At 46.9% G+C, this 18,236-nt stretch overlaps 2 protein-coding genes across 3 annotated transcripts; both read right to left on the reverse strand.

Moving 5' to 3' along the window:
* Nucleotides 1-5: 5 nt before the first annotated feature.
* KRTCAP3 (keratinocyte associated protein 3) lies at nucleotides 6-1,738 on the reverse strand. Of its 2 annotated transcripts, XM_060026916.1 has the most exons (7): nucleotides 1,545-1,737; nucleotides 1,205-1,389; nucleotides 1,070-1,129; nucleotides 696-902; nucleotides 437-571; nucleotides 222-335; nucleotides 6-99 (listed from the first exon to the last, which is right to left on the reverse strand). In XM_060026916.1, the coding sequence occupies exons 1-6, from the start codon at nucleotides 1,573-1,575 to the stop codon at nucleotides 261-263; spliced, it is 693 nt and encodes a 230-aa protein (XP_059882899.1). In that variant the 5' UTR covers nucleotides 1,576-1,737; the 3' UTR covers nucleotides 6-99; nucleotides 222-260. The 2 variants fall into 2 exon arrangements, with proteins under 2 accessions (XP_059882899.1, XP_059882898.1); XM_060026915.1 differs by having other exon boundaries at nucleotides 1,070-1,389; nucleotides 1,545-1,738.
* Nucleotides 1,739-1,791: 53 nt separating this feature from the next.
* On the reverse strand, nucleotides 1,792-12,944 carry NRBP1 (nuclear receptor binding protein 1). Its single transcript, XM_060026914.1, has 18 exons — nucleotides 12,830-12,944; nucleotides 9,855-10,084; nucleotides 9,548-9,670; nucleotides 9,258-9,359; nucleotides 8,782-8,871; nucleotides 8,588-8,628; nucleotides 8,124-8,218; nucleotides 6,535-6,618; nucleotides 6,293-6,351; nucleotides 6,035-6,133; nucleotides 3,895-4,027; nucleotides 3,589-3,694; nucleotides 3,390-3,440; nucleotides 3,156-3,291; nucleotides 2,898-2,951; nucleotides 2,747-2,810; nucleotides 2,429-2,484; nucleotides 1,792-2,343 (listed from the first exon to the last, which is right to left on the reverse strand). Exons 2-18 carry the CDS (start codon nucleotides 10,062-10,064, stop codon nucleotides 2,239-2,241), a joined length of 1,608 nt encoding a protein of 535 aa, XP_059882897.1. The 5' UTR covers nucleotides 10,065-10,084; nucleotides 12,830-12,944; the 3' UTR covers nucleotides 1,792-2,238.
* Nucleotides 12,945-18,236: the final 5,292 nt, after the last annotated feature.

The following is an 18,236-nucleotide window of genomic DNA, read 5'->3' on the forward strand; positions in this document are numbered from 1 at the left end:
CATAATCAAGTAGAAGTTCTTTTATTACAACTGTTATTATATAAACATATCCTAAGGGTCAGTGGAAGATCCTTGTGGACTGAGCCTCCGGATCAGCACCTGCTTGACAGAAGGAAGAGCCTGCGTCAGAGGGCAAGCAGCATAGCAAAGGACCCAACCCAGTTCTAAGAGTGGTCCCTGCCACCACCCTTTCCCAGGCCACAATCCTCCTGGCCCATTACCTGTCCCTAAACCCAACTTTTCTGTGATATCCGGATTTCTCAAGTTTGATCCAGTAGGTGCTCATTTTCCTGCCTCTTACATTTAGGAAGTTCAAGCTCTGTCAGTTCCTCCAGCTACAGAAGAGGGTGGGGTTAGTACTCCAGCCCTGTATATAATTCAGCATCTTTACAACACATTCTGTGTTGAATGAACCCTTCCTGTGCATCTTCCTTACCTGCTCCTGTAGCCCTTCCTTCCTACAGGGCCCAACCCCACGTAGGGTGAGCGCAGCCACACAGCAGTAACCAGATAGAGCAGCCTCAGCTACAGACATGAGCAAAGAAGGGATCCAGAGAGCCAAGGCTGTATCCTAAAAGGTGAAGGAAGAGGGGGGAGGCTAGAGGAAGCAGGGCAGGAGTGGCAAGTAGGGGCGATTAAAGGGCAGGACCAAGGCTTTGTGGACCGCGAAAAGGCTGGGAAGAGAATGGACTCACATAGATTCTTGTGGGGTCAAAGGGGCAGTCATTGTGTCCAGACCCCTGGTCCAGTGGTAACAAAGGATCCAGCAGTCCTGGATGGCAGTCAGCAATAAGACGGCGGCCGCCGTTGGCCACAGTGAATGACACAGCAAGGAGGAGGCCCAGGGAGCAGGCAGCAGACAAGAGAAGGTTCACCAGAGCTAGTGCCAGCAGGGCCCAGTGCTGGCAGGGGCAGAAGGTCAAGGTGAGCAGCCTGGGGGTGGCTGCCTCTCCCACTGACACCTAGGTTACTCCATCTGGGGCTCCTCTTCCCACCAGAGATGAAGCTGAGCCAGCCCCCATTTCCCTGACTCCTGGCCTCCTCATTAAAGCTCCAGAAATCCCCTCACCAGTCGTGGGCGAAGAAGGTTCCTGGATGCCAAAAGGGCCACAAGTCCCACGGAAACGCTCTGGAAGAAACAAAACCTGAGGCCCGCGCCGCTCTCCAGCGCCAACCGCCCGCCCCACGGCCCGGCCCCGCTCACCAGCAGCCCGGAGCCCACGGAGATGACATTGGCGGTGGTGTACTCCGAGGTGACGGCGCCGCGGGGATTGGCCACGTGCCGCAGGACGGTGCCATGCAGCACGGCCCCCAGCAGCAGGTTCACGTGGCCCACCAGCAACAGCGCCAGGCCCACGTGCATGAGCCGCCGGGGCCCCCTGGCCGCGTCTGCAAAGCACGGGGGGAGGGGCGGGCCTGAGCGGGAGAGGAGACGGCCGAGTCGGCGGAGGCCCCTCGCTGCCGCCCCCAGTAGGCCACGGGGCGTAGGGCGGGTCCAGGGTGGGCGCTCAGGGGAGAACGCGACCAGAGGGGCCAGAAATTACCGAAAACGCAGAGGCGGCAGCGGCACTTCATCGGTTCCTCAGCGCTGGCCGGCCGCGGGGCAGCTCTACCTGCCCTGGCCCCGCCCTCGCTCCCCGGCCAGTTCCGCTCTCCCTGAGCACCTGCAGCCCAACCTCCGCGCCGCCTGGCGGGAGAGGCAGGCGCGCGCGCCCACACACACCCACACCCATTCACACACACACACACACACAGACACCCACCCACACCCACACACCCACACGACGCGCGTAGCAAAAAGTAGACTTTTATTACAGCAGCAACTGAGGCGAATCGAATGGCCCCCCGGGGCCACCCCTGCAGCACCACCCTTCTCTCCCGCCCCGTCCGCCCCAGCGGGATTGTAGAATTCAGCTCCCAGCGCCCGTGGGCTTCCTTTCCACACAGGCTGGGCGGGAGCCAGCAGATCAGCTACTAGCCCCCGACTAGAAGGCGGCTGCTGAGAAGGCCCAGGCCCACGTCTGTGCAAAACAAGTAAACAAAGTGCAGAGGGATGGAAGAGAAGGGGAGGGGTGGGTAGGGTGATGCTCAGAACCGGGGAGCCCCAAAGCCCTCCTGAATAATAAAGGAGAGAGGGGCTTCACAGGGTAATACTGTCTGGGGGGAAGGGGCAGGAAGGCTGTAGCACATGTCGTAGCACAGCCACAGCTCAGATTAGGGGCTGGGCCCGAGTGAGCTCTAAGAGGAGACGGTGACAGCGGCTGAGTTGAGGGTGCTGTTCCTGGCAAAATTGAACTTGCTCAGGGTCTCCTCCAGCAGAGAAGTCAGTCGCGTCTGGTCCGCCTAAAGGGGAGGAGCTCAGTGAGACCAGGCGGAGGAGAGCGGGGGCAGCCGGGGCAGCGGGGGCGGCAGGAGGCAGAAACCTCACCTCGCTAATGAAGCCCAGCTGCACCAGCTCCGCCGCCAACTCGGGGATGTTCTCATCTGACAGAGAAACAGGAGAGGGTGAGTACAGTACAGCAGCGAGGGGCACAGGGCCCTTGGAACAGCCCCAGTCAGGTGACCCTGGCTGGGAAAGAATGACACAAGCAAAACTGTCAGATCCACCCTCCAATTTTAGGGGCGACGATATTCATTCTATGTGAGTCAATGTGTTACTGCCCTGTCACCTTACCCACCCCTGAATATGTCCCTCACAGATAAGGCTCATAGACTCTCCATCCTCTGAGGGAAAGGAGAGACTCACTTGGCATCAGGTCACAGCTCAGGTGCCGGTTCAGTTTGTCCTCCAGCTTCAGCAGAAGCGTCAGCTGGAGAGTAGGACAGTCAGAAAATGAGGCTCCCCTTCCCCACCCTCTGGCCACCCAGCCCTATGCAGCCCTGGCCCTGAGCCTTACATGGTGTTTGACGCCCTCCTCCACCGACTCGATGTTGCACTGCATCAGCACCACCTAGGGAGAGGGGACAGAGAGGGTCACTAGAGTAGGGACCAGTGAGCAAAAAACCCCCAAGAGCTGGAAGCCTTTCCAGCCCGCGGAACATGAACGCCAGGGAGCAGAAACACATTCTTCTCTCTAAAGGACAAAGCCTTATCTGAGATGTCCTCTCTCCCTTCCACCACGACCACAGACACAGCCACACCCACACAGCCCCACCTTGCGGGTCTCCACCTCAGCGGGTTCAGGTGTTGGAGTCTTGACAGAAGGCGGCACCACAGGTGATGTCACCTCCTCCTGCTGTGGCTGCTGGGGCCGAGGCAGCCCAAAGGCCGTCAGGGGGTAGATCCCGTTCCTAAGTGGAGATCAGACAGGTCGCACGGGCTCCGTGGATGTCTTAGGACACCCACCCCTGCCTCCTCAAGGAAGCTTTTTTTCTCATTCTTCTCTCACCTGACATCTTCAAGGAATTTATCCAGTTCCAGAGCTGGTGACTGAGAGTACCTGGAGAAGAAAAGAGAAGGAAGATGGAAGGAAGGAAACGGGCAAAAACAGCAGATTCGACCACTCCCAGAGAATGGACAGTTGACAGAAACCTCAGGGTGGGAATGACCAATCTGTCCCTTTCAGAACCTCTCAGTTAGTTACTCACAACGTCTGAACTGGTTCTCTTCCTGGTCCTGCAGGGATTTCAGCCAGTACAGCACTGGTATCCATGTTTTTGGTGATCTCCTCCAGAGCATTCTCTGGGATCATGTCTGGAGGGCATGATGGAATGGGAAGTTATGGAAGGATAGTTCAGATTAATATCACAGAAGGCACAAGGGGTCCTGGGGGAGGGTGGGGGAGGAACGGAAAGAATCCCTTTGTAAGTAGAAGAGGAAAGGAAACATGCCAGTGAGAGTTACAAGGCTCCAGAATGGAAAAACAAATTCCTAGGAGGGTCAAGAGGACTCACGCTGGTGTCCCACAATGCAGTGGGCAGCAAGGAGTTTGAGCGAGGGCACTTCAAACAGTGCTGGGTGGAACAGAAGTTCTCTGGCTGTTGGTCTGCGAGCGGGTTCAGACTGCAGGCACTTTTGAATGAACTCCTAGAAAGGGGAACAAGGGAGTGGAGCAGGCATCTGGCAAGCACTCCACTGTGTTCGTCTCTCTCTCTCACATTGTATCTAGTACAAGGCTGTGTGCATACTAGGTGCTCAGCACTGGCTGAGGGAACAAATTGCTAATGTTTATGAAAGGACTTCGAAAACTGTAAGGTATTATATGAAAGGTATCATTCACTGTCTTTCTGGTTTTCATTATTTTTCTGCTCCCCAATCGCAAGCTTTTTTTCTTTACTGTTCAAACTTATGATTTCTTTTTTCTTATTTTCTATCTCTCTGCTTTATTAGCCCACTCACTGCCTACCTTCTCCAACCCTCACCAAATTTACCTCTCTCTTACCAAACTCACCCACTGTGGTCAATAATAGTTACCATCTTTTTATTTCCCAAGCCTACCACCACAATTTCCTTTGTCCACTACATCATTTATTAAATTCACTGGATTTCCCCATGCTCCCTCTAACCCCACAGGTCCCATGACAGTTAACCTGCTCTCCTCCTTTCAATCTGGAAGGCCAACAAGGCCATATACCTAATCTCTTACTTGAACAGCCCACCCTGACACTGAACCAGAAACTTATTCCACACTAGCCTCAAGACTTCCCACTAATCTTCCTTCTCTTCTCTCTTCCCCCACCCTTTTTATTGAATTTTTGAATTTTATTTTATTTTTTTTATACAGCAGGTTCTTATTAGTTATCCATTTTATACATATTATCCTCCTCCCTTTTATAAGCATCTAATGAGTTACAAACTAACCTTGTTTGGACCTTCCTGTCCAGACCCTACTTACTATAGTCTACTTCCTGATTCATAACCCCTATATCCTTTTTTTTTTTTAATTTTTCCATTTTTTGTTTTGTGCTTTATTTGGTTGTGCCAGGTCTTAGTTGCAGCATGTGAACTCCTAGTTGCGGCATGCATGTGGGATCTAGTTCCCTGACCAGGGATCGAACCTGGGCCCCCTGCATTGGGAGCACAGAATCTTAACCACTGTGCCACCAGGGAAGTCCTGCCCTATATCCTTTAAATCTTAGCTCATTTATTTCAGGGCACTTTCCCTAACTAAAACTATATAAATATAAAACCCCAAATAACTGGTTTGAGTAATTCAAACTGATTGATGTGTTCAAAAATATCAAGATGGTTGGGATTTCCCTGGTGGTCCAGTGGCTAAGGCTCCGCGCTCCCAATGCAGGGAGCCCGGGTTTAATCGCTGGTCAGGGAACTAGATCCCACAGGCCACAACTAAGAGTTCGCGTGCCGCAACTAAAGATCCCGCATGACGCAACGAAGATCCTGCAAGCAGCAATGAAGATTCCCACGTGCCGAAACTAAGACCCGGCACAGCCAAATAAATAAATAATAAATAAATAAATAAACAAAAGGGTGTGTGCCAATAATGGTCATGCCTGTATGAAAGAAAAATACATACCAAGATGGTTGTCTGAGAGTGTATACCAATTACCTGAGGTAACCATCAAAGTAGTTTGCCTCCACATAGACAAACCTAAGTTAACACACAAACTTTAGTCCCAATATTACCCATCTTCTTTTTTTTTTTTTTTTTTTTGCGGTACGCAGGCCTCTCACTGTTGTGGCCTCTCCTGTTGCGGAGCACAGGCTCCGGACACGCAGGCTCAGCGGCCATGGCTCACGGGCCCAGCCGCTCCGCGGCATGTGGGATCCTCCCAGACCGGGGCACGAACCCGCATCCCCTGCATTGGCAGGCGGACTCCCAACCACTGCGCCACCAGGGAAGCCCCCCAATATTACCCATCTTAAACCCCTAACCTGTGAGAGAGAGAATGTGTGTGTGTGTGTGTATGTGTATACCAAAAACACCTAGGGAAATGTTCACTACTTTGAGTGCCCTTTCTGCTTTATGTTTTCTTACTCTTAGAAGAGAGCATATTCCCAGTAGGTAAAAGGAAGAAAAATCTGAAGACATTTCAAAGTCTGTTAAGGAGGAGTGATCCTGAAGATTCTTACCCTCTGTAATGGGTCTTCTAGAAGCTGAATGGCACTGCTGATGGCTTCCTGTGGCACATATGAGGACTCTCCATTGCCCTGAATCTCTAGCACTGCCATCTGCGGTGAAGAGTAATAAAAAGGAAAAATAGAGACCTAAGAACCTCAGTGCTCCCACAATCACTCCCTCAAGACCAGTACCTTACTTGTCAACCCTCCATTTCCCTTCTATCTTCTAATTTGACTCCTTTCCACTACCCACCCTTCTGGTCTCCTCACCTCCAGTGCACACATGCCAAAGGAGTAGATGTCTACTGCCGTTGTCACATTAGTGACTTCTAGGGAAAACAGAGAAGCTTTGGTGAATCAGAGGATCCGGGCAGGGCATGGCAGAGGTGTCTTAACTTTTTGCATGCCAGTAGAGAAGGACGAAAGTTTCAGTTATGTTACCTCCGACCCTCAGGTTGTAAAGTGGAAAACCTGGGGTATGGGCACAGGGCAGAGAAACTGGGATGCCTCACCTCCATATTCTGGTGCAAAGAAGTGGAGATTCTTCTGTTCTTCCCGACAAGTCTTCACATGATTGTTGATAGTGTCAGGAGCCACTGGGAGTAGGGGAGATACCCACAATCTGACCACCATCAACAAAGCACAGCCTAACTCCAGAGAGAGGCCCCCAAAAGACAAATTCTCTCCTGAAGTCTCTAACCCTCAACAGGCGCAAACCTATCCCTTTCCCATCATGAACTCCAGACTAAACATGAACACCACCTATCTCCCCTTTCTCAGGTCTACTGCTTCTCATCTAAGGTCCCTAACTCAGTAGCAGCAAAGGCTCCACACTAAACTAACAGGTACACAGGGGCTTTGGGCTGGCAAGGAAAAACACAGTCTAAGGAAAAACCCACTTGTGACCTGCTTACCTTCCCCAAAGCCCAGGTACACCTAACCCCAGATCACATGAAAACGTTTGGTCTAGTTCTTTCATCCACCCTGCAAACAATGTAAAAACACAGGCAGCCCTTCCTAATCTGTAGCAATTAAGAGACCTCAGAAACTTGGATGAAGATGGATAAGAAGGATTAACATACAACCAAGTAGACAGCCTCCTTCTTACCCACCTTTACTGACTGAAACTCAAAAACAGCTCAAAACTGAACCAATACCCTTAAATCAGTTTCACTTGTAATCCACAAAAATCTTTAGACCCTTGCTCTACTCTCTTATTCCTCAACATTGCCTGCCACAGAGCTGAACGAGGAACCAGGGCCAGGCCCAATTTGGACTCACTCGGATCATAAACAATGACTACAAGTCACAGAGAGTCTGGGAGCACAGTATGACTTAGGGAACCAGCCTGATGATGAGGGCGATTAAGAATCCTGGACGTGGATTCAGCCAGGCAGAATCCACAGGAAACAAGCAGGTTATGGAAAAGCAAGCATGGGGAGGGCTGGTAGCACAGAAGCCAAGCAGGCATAATTAGGCAGGGGAACGGTGTTTGCTCCCACGACTGCATGCACTGGGCAGCCGCAAAGGGGAGCAGAGGAAGCACAAACAGCGCCCCAAGTAGGGCAGAGGGAGCTCTCACCATTAGCAAAAATCCTATGAAAGACTGTTGGGAACAGAGCAGCCCGTAAGCGGGAGGGAGGAAAACAGAGAAAAGTTGTGAGCGATGGAGCAGCCAAGCCCCAGACAAATGGACACACAAACAACACACAGACACGGCACACAGAAATGTTAAACACTGCACACGTATACACAGCAAATGAAAGCACTCACAGCAGGCACAGCCTGGAACCTCCTTTGGTAGGGTCTGGCCCCAGGGGCTCAAATCATACCTTACACCCAACCCTTGCCCTTTCCCAACCTCCTGTCAAGATCTCTGTATTAACCCCAGTTTCCCTCCAAAAAGGTACAAGATTAGACCCTACACCTTCTCCACTAATTGACTGGCCTCTCTCTATAAATTACCCCTAGTAAGGTCCTTTCTCTTATCAGCAGCCCACACCTCAGAACTTTGCTCTGTCTTCCCCCATTCCTTTCATCTTACCCCCATGGTTCCCAAATTCCCGAGGCTCCCCTGCCCAGAACCTCTCCCTCCCCTCACCAGAGCCAATCTTGATGAGTCCGTTGTGCTGGATGAAGATGGTGTCACAGGTCAGGTTCCCATGGATGATGGGGGGGTCACAGGAGTGCAGGTAGCTGTGGGGGCACTGGGCTGTTAGAGGGGCCACTGGGAAATTAGGGCAGGGGGATCCCAAGGGCTAAGAGGAGCAAGGGCCTGCTCTCCTGCTGGTCACCACAAAGATAATACCCACACTCTGAATCTCCATTATGCCTGATGAGTTAAATAGCTGGATAAGCGCTAGGAGAAAGAAGTGGGAGACAGCATCGTGGTCAACGCATTAGGATGAACCCTTTAAAAGACCGATAGGGGCCTAATCTTGAAGTATATGACTCAAAGAAAGTGGGGAGAGGCAGAAAAGAACAGCAGAGTAGTGCCCTGAAATCTGTTTGGAGGAACTAAATCAGGAATAAATATGGGAAAGACACTAACCAGATCCTACTTACCTTAGGGCAGAGAGGATTTGTGTGCACCAACGCTTCCAAGCCTGGAACAGAGTTTGATCCAAGGGTCAGCAGTAATCCCCTCTCTTAACCCTCCAACCAGTTCCCTCCATCCCATCCTGATCAGCTTCATAATTAACATAATCTTTTTTAAACCTCCAAACCAGCCTAAAGCTTTTTCTGCTCTCCCTCCATACCTTTTCATTCATAGTCTTGTGGTTCTTTTTGGTCTTCTTCAGAAATTGCTTAAGACTCCCAGATGACATGTATTCTGTGATAAAAATGACCTGGAGAGGCAAAGCACACAAATAAAGCCTTATAGTAGAAATGATTCCTTATCTAGGTAACACATATACAACATATACATAAAATTTGGAAGCCTGGTGTTTTTCTTAATAAAGTATCTCTCTTTCGTTCTTAGCATCACTTCCTTAGATTTAATAGGGCAATGAAAACTACTGAGCAATATGAGCTACGGGAAGGAAGAAACAAAAATTCACTGATTTCTGTCCCGACTATAACCAGACAAAAGGCACAGGTGGTGGTCATAGCCCTACTCTCATCTCAACAGCAGCTGATTCCAGCTCTGTTTCAAAACTATCTTTTTCTGAATATAGAATGAACAGTAAGTGTAGCTAGTCTCTTTGCAGTAAGCTCAGGAAAAAGTTCTTACCCTGGCCTTGTTCTCTTTAATGTCAGCCCAATACTTGTGAAACTTGACAATGTTGAGATGTTCCAACTGAATCAGATTATCAAACACAGCACGGACCTTTTCCTGGAAGCAGGGGAGACATTGGGATAACAGGGTTCAGAAAGCATTATCATCCTAAAAAGCCATTCCCTATCCCCCCTAGAAATGATCTAACCCCAATGTACTCTTCTCATAGTAGCTTCCCAACCCCAATTCCTCTTTACACCAGCATTCTAACATCCCACAGGCTGCATTCTTTCACCATTACTTACCTCCTGCAGCTTGTAGTTCTTTCGCTCAGAGAACTGTACCTCATTCCACACAACCTCTACACCCTCCTCTGTATCCATGGCCAGGTATGCACTGTCAATACCCGGTACATTCCGCTGATTCACCTGAGAAGAAATTCAAATGAAAGGGAATTAAAGTTACCACACAAAGTCTCTATTTTAATACTCCGTACGATCATCTTCTCCCAAGCTCTGACCTGTTAAAGTTTGGTCTGCCCCGCTGAGACTCTGCCCCTCCACTTTTTACCTCTTAGTTTCACTCTCTAGAGTAACACTACTACTACCTCACCTCTTCTCGCCTCTTCTGCCAGCGCCCACAGGGTGACTCTTCCAAGATCTCAGACTCATCTTCACTTTCCTCTTCTTCCTCTGGGGAAGCTGCTGAGGTTGTGGAGGTCACAGGAGGTGACACTGACGTCAGGCCAGGAGCTGAGGATGAGGATTCTACCTTTGGGTCTGAGCCACTGCTGAGTACTGTCTGGGACTCCCCCTCCGACATGCTGGAACAAACACTCAGGCCTGCATTGGTTGGAGCAAGGGTGATGGGAGAAGGCAGAGAGGGTTAGGATAGAGTCTATAAAGATTCCATCCTAATAACCTAATCTGGGGTTAAAAAGAAAACAAAACATATACCTCCCTTGTTTCCTTTAAATCCAAAATCAGAATTAGTCCTGTATGAATCCTAAACATTAACTACTCTCCTAGTCTAGAGAAGGGGAGCTATCTTGGTTGAAGATGACTCACCCAGGTCAGTGAGCAACTGAAGTATATTTTAAGCTTAAAGAATATGCTGCTATGCTTAATTATGTTAATAAACATATTTTATCACTTAAAAAAAAATGACTCACCCAGGAGTGGCAAGCACAAGATTTACGGTAGTACAACCCGTGTTTAGTAAGGTCCAAATGAACAGCAAAATCAGGGGCCTCATTCCTTCTCAGCAAACACTTACCCGATAGCCTTCTCTGTGAATCCTCACCTACCTCTTGCACTGTGCTCAAGAACCAAGGTACATGGGCACTATTCGGAACAGATGACTCCAGACCCCCAAATGTTCCACTGAACCAGCTCTAGATCTAGAGCTGTAGCACTCTCAACCGATTTATTCAGCTGAAACAATCAGCTGATTTATTCTACTTGAACTCATCTTGGCATTCACTGTCCATCTCTCCTATGCACAGAACGAGCCTGCCAGTCCATGATGAGGCTACCCTTGGGCCAGGTGACTGGCAGTGGCTAGTGACTTCATCCCTGATGACCTCACCCTCCCTGTGATGTGAGTGTGGCAAATGGGTGGGTATTAGCAACACTTTTTTTTTCATCCACTCATTCAACAAATGTTTATTAAGCACTTACTGCGGGCCAAGCACTGAGCTAGGTGCTTGAGATACAATAGTGAACAAAATAAATAAGATGCCCACACTCATAAAGCCGCAAATTTAAGGCAGAGCTAAGACTTTAAGCTTCCAGTTTTCATTTCATTCACATGGCTCAAAGCCTCCATCCTCTGACATAGGTATTCCTTTCAAGTACAAATAACTCAAGACACAGCCATTATAGGAAAATGCACTATACAGTATAACATTTTATACTAACTAGTGTATAGTATTATACATTGACATAGCTACTTAAAGAAAAAGAATCCTCAAAAGCTAAATGTCACTAACTTAAGAATCACAGGACAATCCCTGAATGTTATCCCATATCTCTAAGAACGAAGGCCGTGAAGGAGTTGGAATCTGATGTGTGCTGGGCTCAAGGGAGTGCTCGCCAGGATGAAAATGATACCCTGTAAAGTACATTTGCTCCAGTAAGTCAGTTCAAAATACACAGGCTTCTGATCAACGCCAACCTTCTGAAAAGCCCTCATTTCTTTTTAGAACTCTCAGATGCCCCCTTCTGCCCATCTCTGCCCCCAACCTACACTGTGTTTAACCCAAGCCAGGAGATTTTATTAGATGACATTCCAGTAACTATCAGAGGGCAAACAAAGCACTACAGAGAAAATCTGGCAAGATGTCATTTCGCCTATGTTTTTTTCTCGGTCCTTGCCTAGCATAGATTTCAATCAACCAGTCTTAGTAATCTACCTGAAAAGTAGCTTAAAAAAAATGGTAAGAAAGTTCATATGGGTTACTTTATTTATAGAATGCATCCTTAATCTGAACAGCTAAGTAAAGTTTCCAGCTACATTATAAGAAATACCAGTGGAATTCTAATACAGGAAGCCTGTAGCCAATGGGCTCTAAAGAAATTTCTGGACCCAGGGCACAATTAATCCACAGCAGGGCACCGCAAGAGAGGGCAAACCTTCACCAGTCATAGACGCTCTTCGAATGTGCTTGTCTTCTCCCTCCCCAATCTCTCCCCCCCCCACCGTAGGCAAAATGAAGGCAATGCCCAAGATCCCCCAGCACTCCCCCTGCTGATGGCAACACTGGAGTTTTTGTCTCGGGGTCGGTCGTTCAGAGGTTTAAATGAGATCACATATGGAAAAGGCCATTGACGCCCCTCAAGGGAATCTCCTCGCCACCCCGAGATGCCTAGTGTTCACTTCCGTGCAGTGTAGGTAAATCGTTGCAAAGTTTTCTCCTGCAAAGTTTTTCATTTTGGGGGCTGCAGCTTCTCAGCATTTCAACTCCTCAGCAACAGCTCACAGGCCTCTCGCCCGCCCTCACCTTCAGCGGACCAAAGAAGGCCTGAGACCTGCAGAACAAGCAAGCTCGGGGAGGAATTTCACACTCCAACAGGTCGCCTAGCCCGCTGTCAGCGAGGGACCGTCGGGCCCCGGGGCCGGCCCTGCAGCGAGCCGCAGCCACCTCACCAAAGGCCAGCCCCGCGGCGCAGTCAGGGGCGCAGGCCACGCCCCCGCGCAGTCGGCGCGCCGACCCCGCGAGCAGGCGCGGCCCCGACGCTGCGCTTCCGCAGGCCGCCGGGCCCGCGACCGCCGCCCCCGCCCCCGCCCCCGCCGCCGGCCCCGCCTCTCGTCAGCCCGAGTTCGACATGAACGCCGGGGCCTCTCGCCCCGCGCCCGCAGAATTCCGGGCGCTGCCGCCGCCGCTCGGGGACGGTCGGGGAGGGCCGAGCAGGGACTGTGGGGCCGAGGTATACTCTCGGCTCCGGCGGGCCGGGCCTTGGCTGTCGAGTGAGCAGGGCCACCTCCAGACACCCGCCTGCCGGGGTCCCACCGTCCTGGCCGCGGAGGCCGACCCTCTCGTCCTTTAGCCGAAACCTTCCCTCCCTCTCAGTCCCCTCAGCGCTCACCTCCCGACTCCGCTCCCCGCAGCCTGCGCTTCAGCTCCAGCTCGGGTTCCGGGGCCCCGGATCAGAAAGACTCGCTCACAGCTGCGCTCCGCGGCGCAACCGAACTGCGGGCCCCGCCTTCGCGGCGTCCGGACCAACAGATGGGCGGTGCCGCAGTGCCGTTGGGTTTCCATTGGACAGGGCGGCCAGGGTGGGCGGTGCCCCGGGCAGACGGTCGCTCGCAGGGGTAGTCTTCAACCCGGTTTCCTCCCCTAGAGCCTGTCCGGCTGAGACCTCTTGGAGGGTTCGGTGTTTTCGGTCTCAACTGGGGCCTGTCTCTCTGTCCACCCCTCTGTCCGGTCCTGGTGCCCCCGATGATTCTGCTGGGCGAAGGGAAGGCCTTCCCCCTCTTCTTGAAGGCGCCATGACAGTTCTAGTCCGACTCAAAGACAAAAGGAGCGAAAGACGTAGCCTCAATCTGAGAGGAGCGCCCACCCACTTTCAGTATTTGGGGGTGAGACTGCGCAGAACACCAACTCTTCAGAAAACTTTTAAAAAATTACTGAACACATTAACACTGAAAATGAATAGTTAACGCTTCGTAATTGGATAGTACTGATGTTAGCCGAAACTTTGCAAGAGGTTTTCACAGATATCTTTTGATCCTCGTAATAAATTGAAGTTTTCATTCAGTAATAGTTGCCAAATGGAAAAATACTGAATCAGAGGCATTAAGCTATTCACCGAAAGTTGGTAAGAACTATATCTAGAATCCGAAACAGTTAAGATTTATCAAAAAAGACTTCCTTGAAAAGATGTTTGGAAAGAACTTAGGTTGACTGCGAGGAGGTGAAAAGAAAAAATGATAGATTGATCTTCGAAAACCAAACCAGGAGCCCAAAAGAAGTTAACTCTACTCCTAGACATGTATTGTGGAGGGAGGAGGATGAATCAATCATCAGTACTTGGAAATGTCATAATCACCAAATCTGTCCATAAAGGGAATCTCTAATCCTATTTAACTGATAGAAGGCTATCTGGCAAAAATTCCCTCATTTTCCATCTCTACACCTTAAAATTTAAATCAAACTTTTATCGTTCCTTGATTCTTTCACCTTTGAAAGAGAGTGCTCAAACACTCTTTTAGAAATCTGGACCTTGTTTTGGATATTTTTAAAAGGCATTTGCCCACCAAATGTAGCATACAGTTTCAGGGAGTTGAGGTTAAGAATCTTTGTTCTAAAAAAAAAAAAAAGAATCTTTGTTCTAATCTCAAGGAAAGGATGCTCCTCCTGTCCAGATTAATCTCACCAGGTAGACTCCAAAGCAACTGAACACCTGGCGCATGGTGAACATTCATTAAGTATCCGTTGATACTACTATTACAGTTTCCCATTCTCTTCTGTCTGGTTCTTAGTATTATCAACCTTTACCTTTCAACTAGCTCCTTTCAAATCTGCACAGAGGACCCATTAGCATCTTCAAGTTCTCGTTTTGTTTTTAACCTTTCATTCATGTTTTTTTTTGGGGGGGGTTGGTTGGTTGGTTGAGGTTTTTTTGTATGTTTTTTGTTTGTTCTTTTGGCTGCACCGCGTTCCCCCCCGCCCCCCCAACCCGTGCCCTTGCCCTGGAAGCATGGAGTCTTAACCACTGGATCTCCAGGGAAGTCCCTTTTCATTCATGTTGAAAATGTTCAAGGGGGCTTCCCCGGCAGTCTAGTGGTTAAGACTCTGCCCTTCCAATGCAGGGGGCGTGTATTCGAATCCTGGTGGGGGAAATAAGATCCCACATGCTGCAGCGGTGCAGCCAAAAAATAAAATGCTCAAATACTGCCTACATCTTCACCACATCATTTTTTTTCTGCTTTAAAAATCATACTTATTGTAACAAATCAAACTATTTCAAAAATAACATAGTATAATGTAACTTTATATAGTAGCTTGTATGTGCTATATTCCACTGTTTTAATTGCCTTATGACATATTAATTCACTTAATCCTCACAACAATCCTATGAATATTGTGAATTAACAATTGCTGTAGAAAGTGAAAATCTCTTACCTTAGTTCACCAGAATAATTAAGACTTTGATATATATTTCTCCATATTTATTTTTTCTATGTATATATTAATATATGTATATATAATTTAAAATAAAGGCAAGTGTATACCACATAATCTTTTTCAATTTACTCTTTTCACTTTTTTCCACAGCAGCACATACAGCACTATAATTTTTTAACTACTGTAGAGTATTCCATTATCCAAATGTGCCAATGTTTAATAACTACCAGGGAACTTTGAGGTTATTTCCAACATTATTTAATATAGATAAAGCTGTAATGAATATTCTGCTACATACACCTTTGCCTACTTGTGAAAATGATTTTACTCGTTCTTAAAAGTGGAATTGCTAAGTCAAAGACTAAGGACATTTTGAGTAGATATTGCCAAGTCTCTCTTCAAAAAGATATCAAATAACCATATCACCATGAGTATGTTAGGGTTCCTGCTTCCCAACATCCTTACCAACATTGAATATTACCAATCTTTTCACTTTTGGTGATATATTAAGGAAAAAAAAAGATATCCTACTGTTTTAATTTACATATATTTAATTAGTAGGGAAGTTAAACATCCTTTTTTTAAAAGACTTTTTTAGAACAGTTTTACATTTACAACAAAATTGAGAGGAAAGTACAGAGATTTCCCACATACCCCTGCCCCCACATTTGCACAGCCTCCCCCATTACCAAATCACCGGAATGGTATAGGTTTTACCAAGGATGAACTTACATTGACCCATCATAATCACACAAGTCCATAGTTTACCTTAAGGTTCTTTGTGTTGTACATTCTATGGGTTTAGACAAATGCATAATGGCATATATCCATCATTATAATATCATACAGAGTGTTTTTACTGCCCTAAAACTCCTCTGTGCTCTGCCTACCCATCCCTGGCAACCACTAATCTTGTTATTGTCTCCATAGTTTTGCCTTTTCCAGAATGTCAGAATCATACAGTACGTAGCCTTTTCAGATTTGCTTCTTTCACTTAGTAATATGCCTTTAAGTTTCCTCCATGTCTTTTTATGGCTTGATGGAGCATTTCTTTCTAGTGCTGAATAATATTCCATTGGATGTACCACAGTTTATCCATTTACCTATTGAAAGACATCTTGGTTGCTTCCAAGTTCTGGCAATTATGAATAAAGCTCCTATATACATCCATGTGCAGGTTTTCATGTGGACATAAGTTTTCATCTACCTTGGGTAAATACTAAAGAGTGCAATTTCTGGATCATACATTATGAGTATGTTTAGTTTTATAAGAAACCACCGAACAGTCTTCCAAAGTGGTTGTACCATTTTGCACTTCCGCCAGCAATGAATGAGTGTTCCTATTGCTCCACATTCTCACCAGCATTTGTCTTTTTTCCTGTTTATGGCCATTCTACTAGGTGTATAGTGGTATCCCATTGTTTTAATTTTCATTACCCTGGGACATATAATGTGGAGTATCTTTTCATATGCTTATTTGTCATCTGTATATCTTCTTTGCTAAGGTGTCTGTTAAGGTCTTTGGCCCATTTTTTAGTTGGGTTGTTTTCTTATTGTTGAGTTTCAAGGGTTTTTTAATGTACTTTGGGTAACAGTCCTTTATCATATGTCTGTTTACCAAGTATTTTCTCCCAGTTTGTGCAGTCTTCTTATTCTCTTGACATTGTCTTTCACAGAGCAGAAGTTTTTAATTTTACTGAAGTTCAGCTATCAATTATTTCTTTTATGGATCATGTCTTTGGTGTTTCATCTAAAAAGGCATCACCATACCCAAGGTCTTCTAGATTTTCTCCTATGTTATCTTCTAGTTTTATAGTTCTGCATTTCATATTTAGGTCTATGATCCACTGTGAGTTAATTTTTGTGAAGTGTATACAGCCTGTGTCTAGATTCTTTTTTTTTTTTTGTATGTGGATGTCCAGTTGCTCCAATACCATTGTTTTCATATGTTTACTGCCCAATTGCATTTCCTCGTCAGTTTCTTGCCTGTACATGTTCTTTGCATATTTTTAACTAGGTTGATCATCTTTTTCTTATTGGCTTGTAAGAGCTCTTTGTATATTAGGAAAATCCCATTGTCTTCCCAATCGCCTACACTGTGAATCCCATCCTATCTCTATCTCTATTGAAACTTTACACTCAGTTTATTATAAACCTTTATTTCAAAAACCCTTTCTCATTTCCCATTCTCCATGACCTCTTTAGCATTTGGGACCACTGAACAGCACGTTCTTAAAACTCCTCTGTTACTTTTCATAATACAAATTTATTTCCTTTCCAGTAATCAAACCCAAGCGAGGCCCCAGCAGTGAGAGTGCCAAGTCCTAACCACTGGACGGCCAGGAAATTTCCCCCTCCTAACTATTAATGTGCCTGTCAATGTGTCCAAAGTTATATTCTTTGTTCTCTCTACACCATCCTTTAGAAAATATGTCCATTGATGAGCTTCCAATACATCACCAGGATGACAGTTATATTTATCTCTAGCACTTCTTGCCCAAGCTCCAAGATAATATTGGATGCTCCACTCTCACTTCAAACCTAATTTGCCTAAAGATTTTCATTTCAGGTTAGTAATCTACCTCGAGAACTAATTTATTGGGAACAGAAGCCAGGTGGCTGGGTGACAGAGTGGGAGGGAAACTATTTGTATGCCCATTTATGCCTTTTGTACTTGTGCCACATGTACATACATTTTATTCCAAAAAGAAACAATATTTAACAAAGAAACAATTTATTAAATAATTGTAGAATAAAGAAAGGCAATGCTTTTAGAATACCCATATATATATGACTAATTTCTAAGCTTCCCAAGTGACCTGCTGACCTCATCTCCCAAGTGGACTGTAGCTTGGATTGTGACATGCTGGTTGTACAACTCTATACATTTACTAAAAATCATTGAATTAACAGTGAGTGAATCTTATGATGTGAAAATCATACCTCAATAAAACTGTCCAAAATCTTTCAGATCTTGGTTTCCATAAATCAGGGCAATTAGAAAATCAACTGGGTTTTTGCTCAAAGCTTTTCTTCCTCAGTGTGCGACTCACTAGTCACACCTCCAAACTGATCATTCTTCTAGGAATGTGATGTGGATTCTTTCTTCCAAAAGAGCCTCTTTTCCGAATGAAGACATAATCAAAGGAACAAAAATGTTCCTTTGCCTCAAGCTTCACACTTACATTTCTATAGGACCTCAAACTAAAAGAAACCTAGATTTCGTGATAATTGTGAATCATCTGAGAGGTGCTTTAAAACATACACCTTCCCAGGACCCTACCTGAATCAACTGAATCTGAATCTGGGAGCCGGGGAGGACTTGATTATCTGTATGCCTAAAATTCTGCCCAGGTGATGTTGAT

Source organism: Delphinus delphis, chromosome 12 (assembly GCF_949987515.2).
Source record: "Delphinus delphis chromosome 12, mDelDel1.2, whole genome shotgun sequence".
NCBI lineage: Eukaryota > Metazoa > Chordata > Mammalia > Artiodactyla > Delphinidae > Delphinus > Delphinus delphis.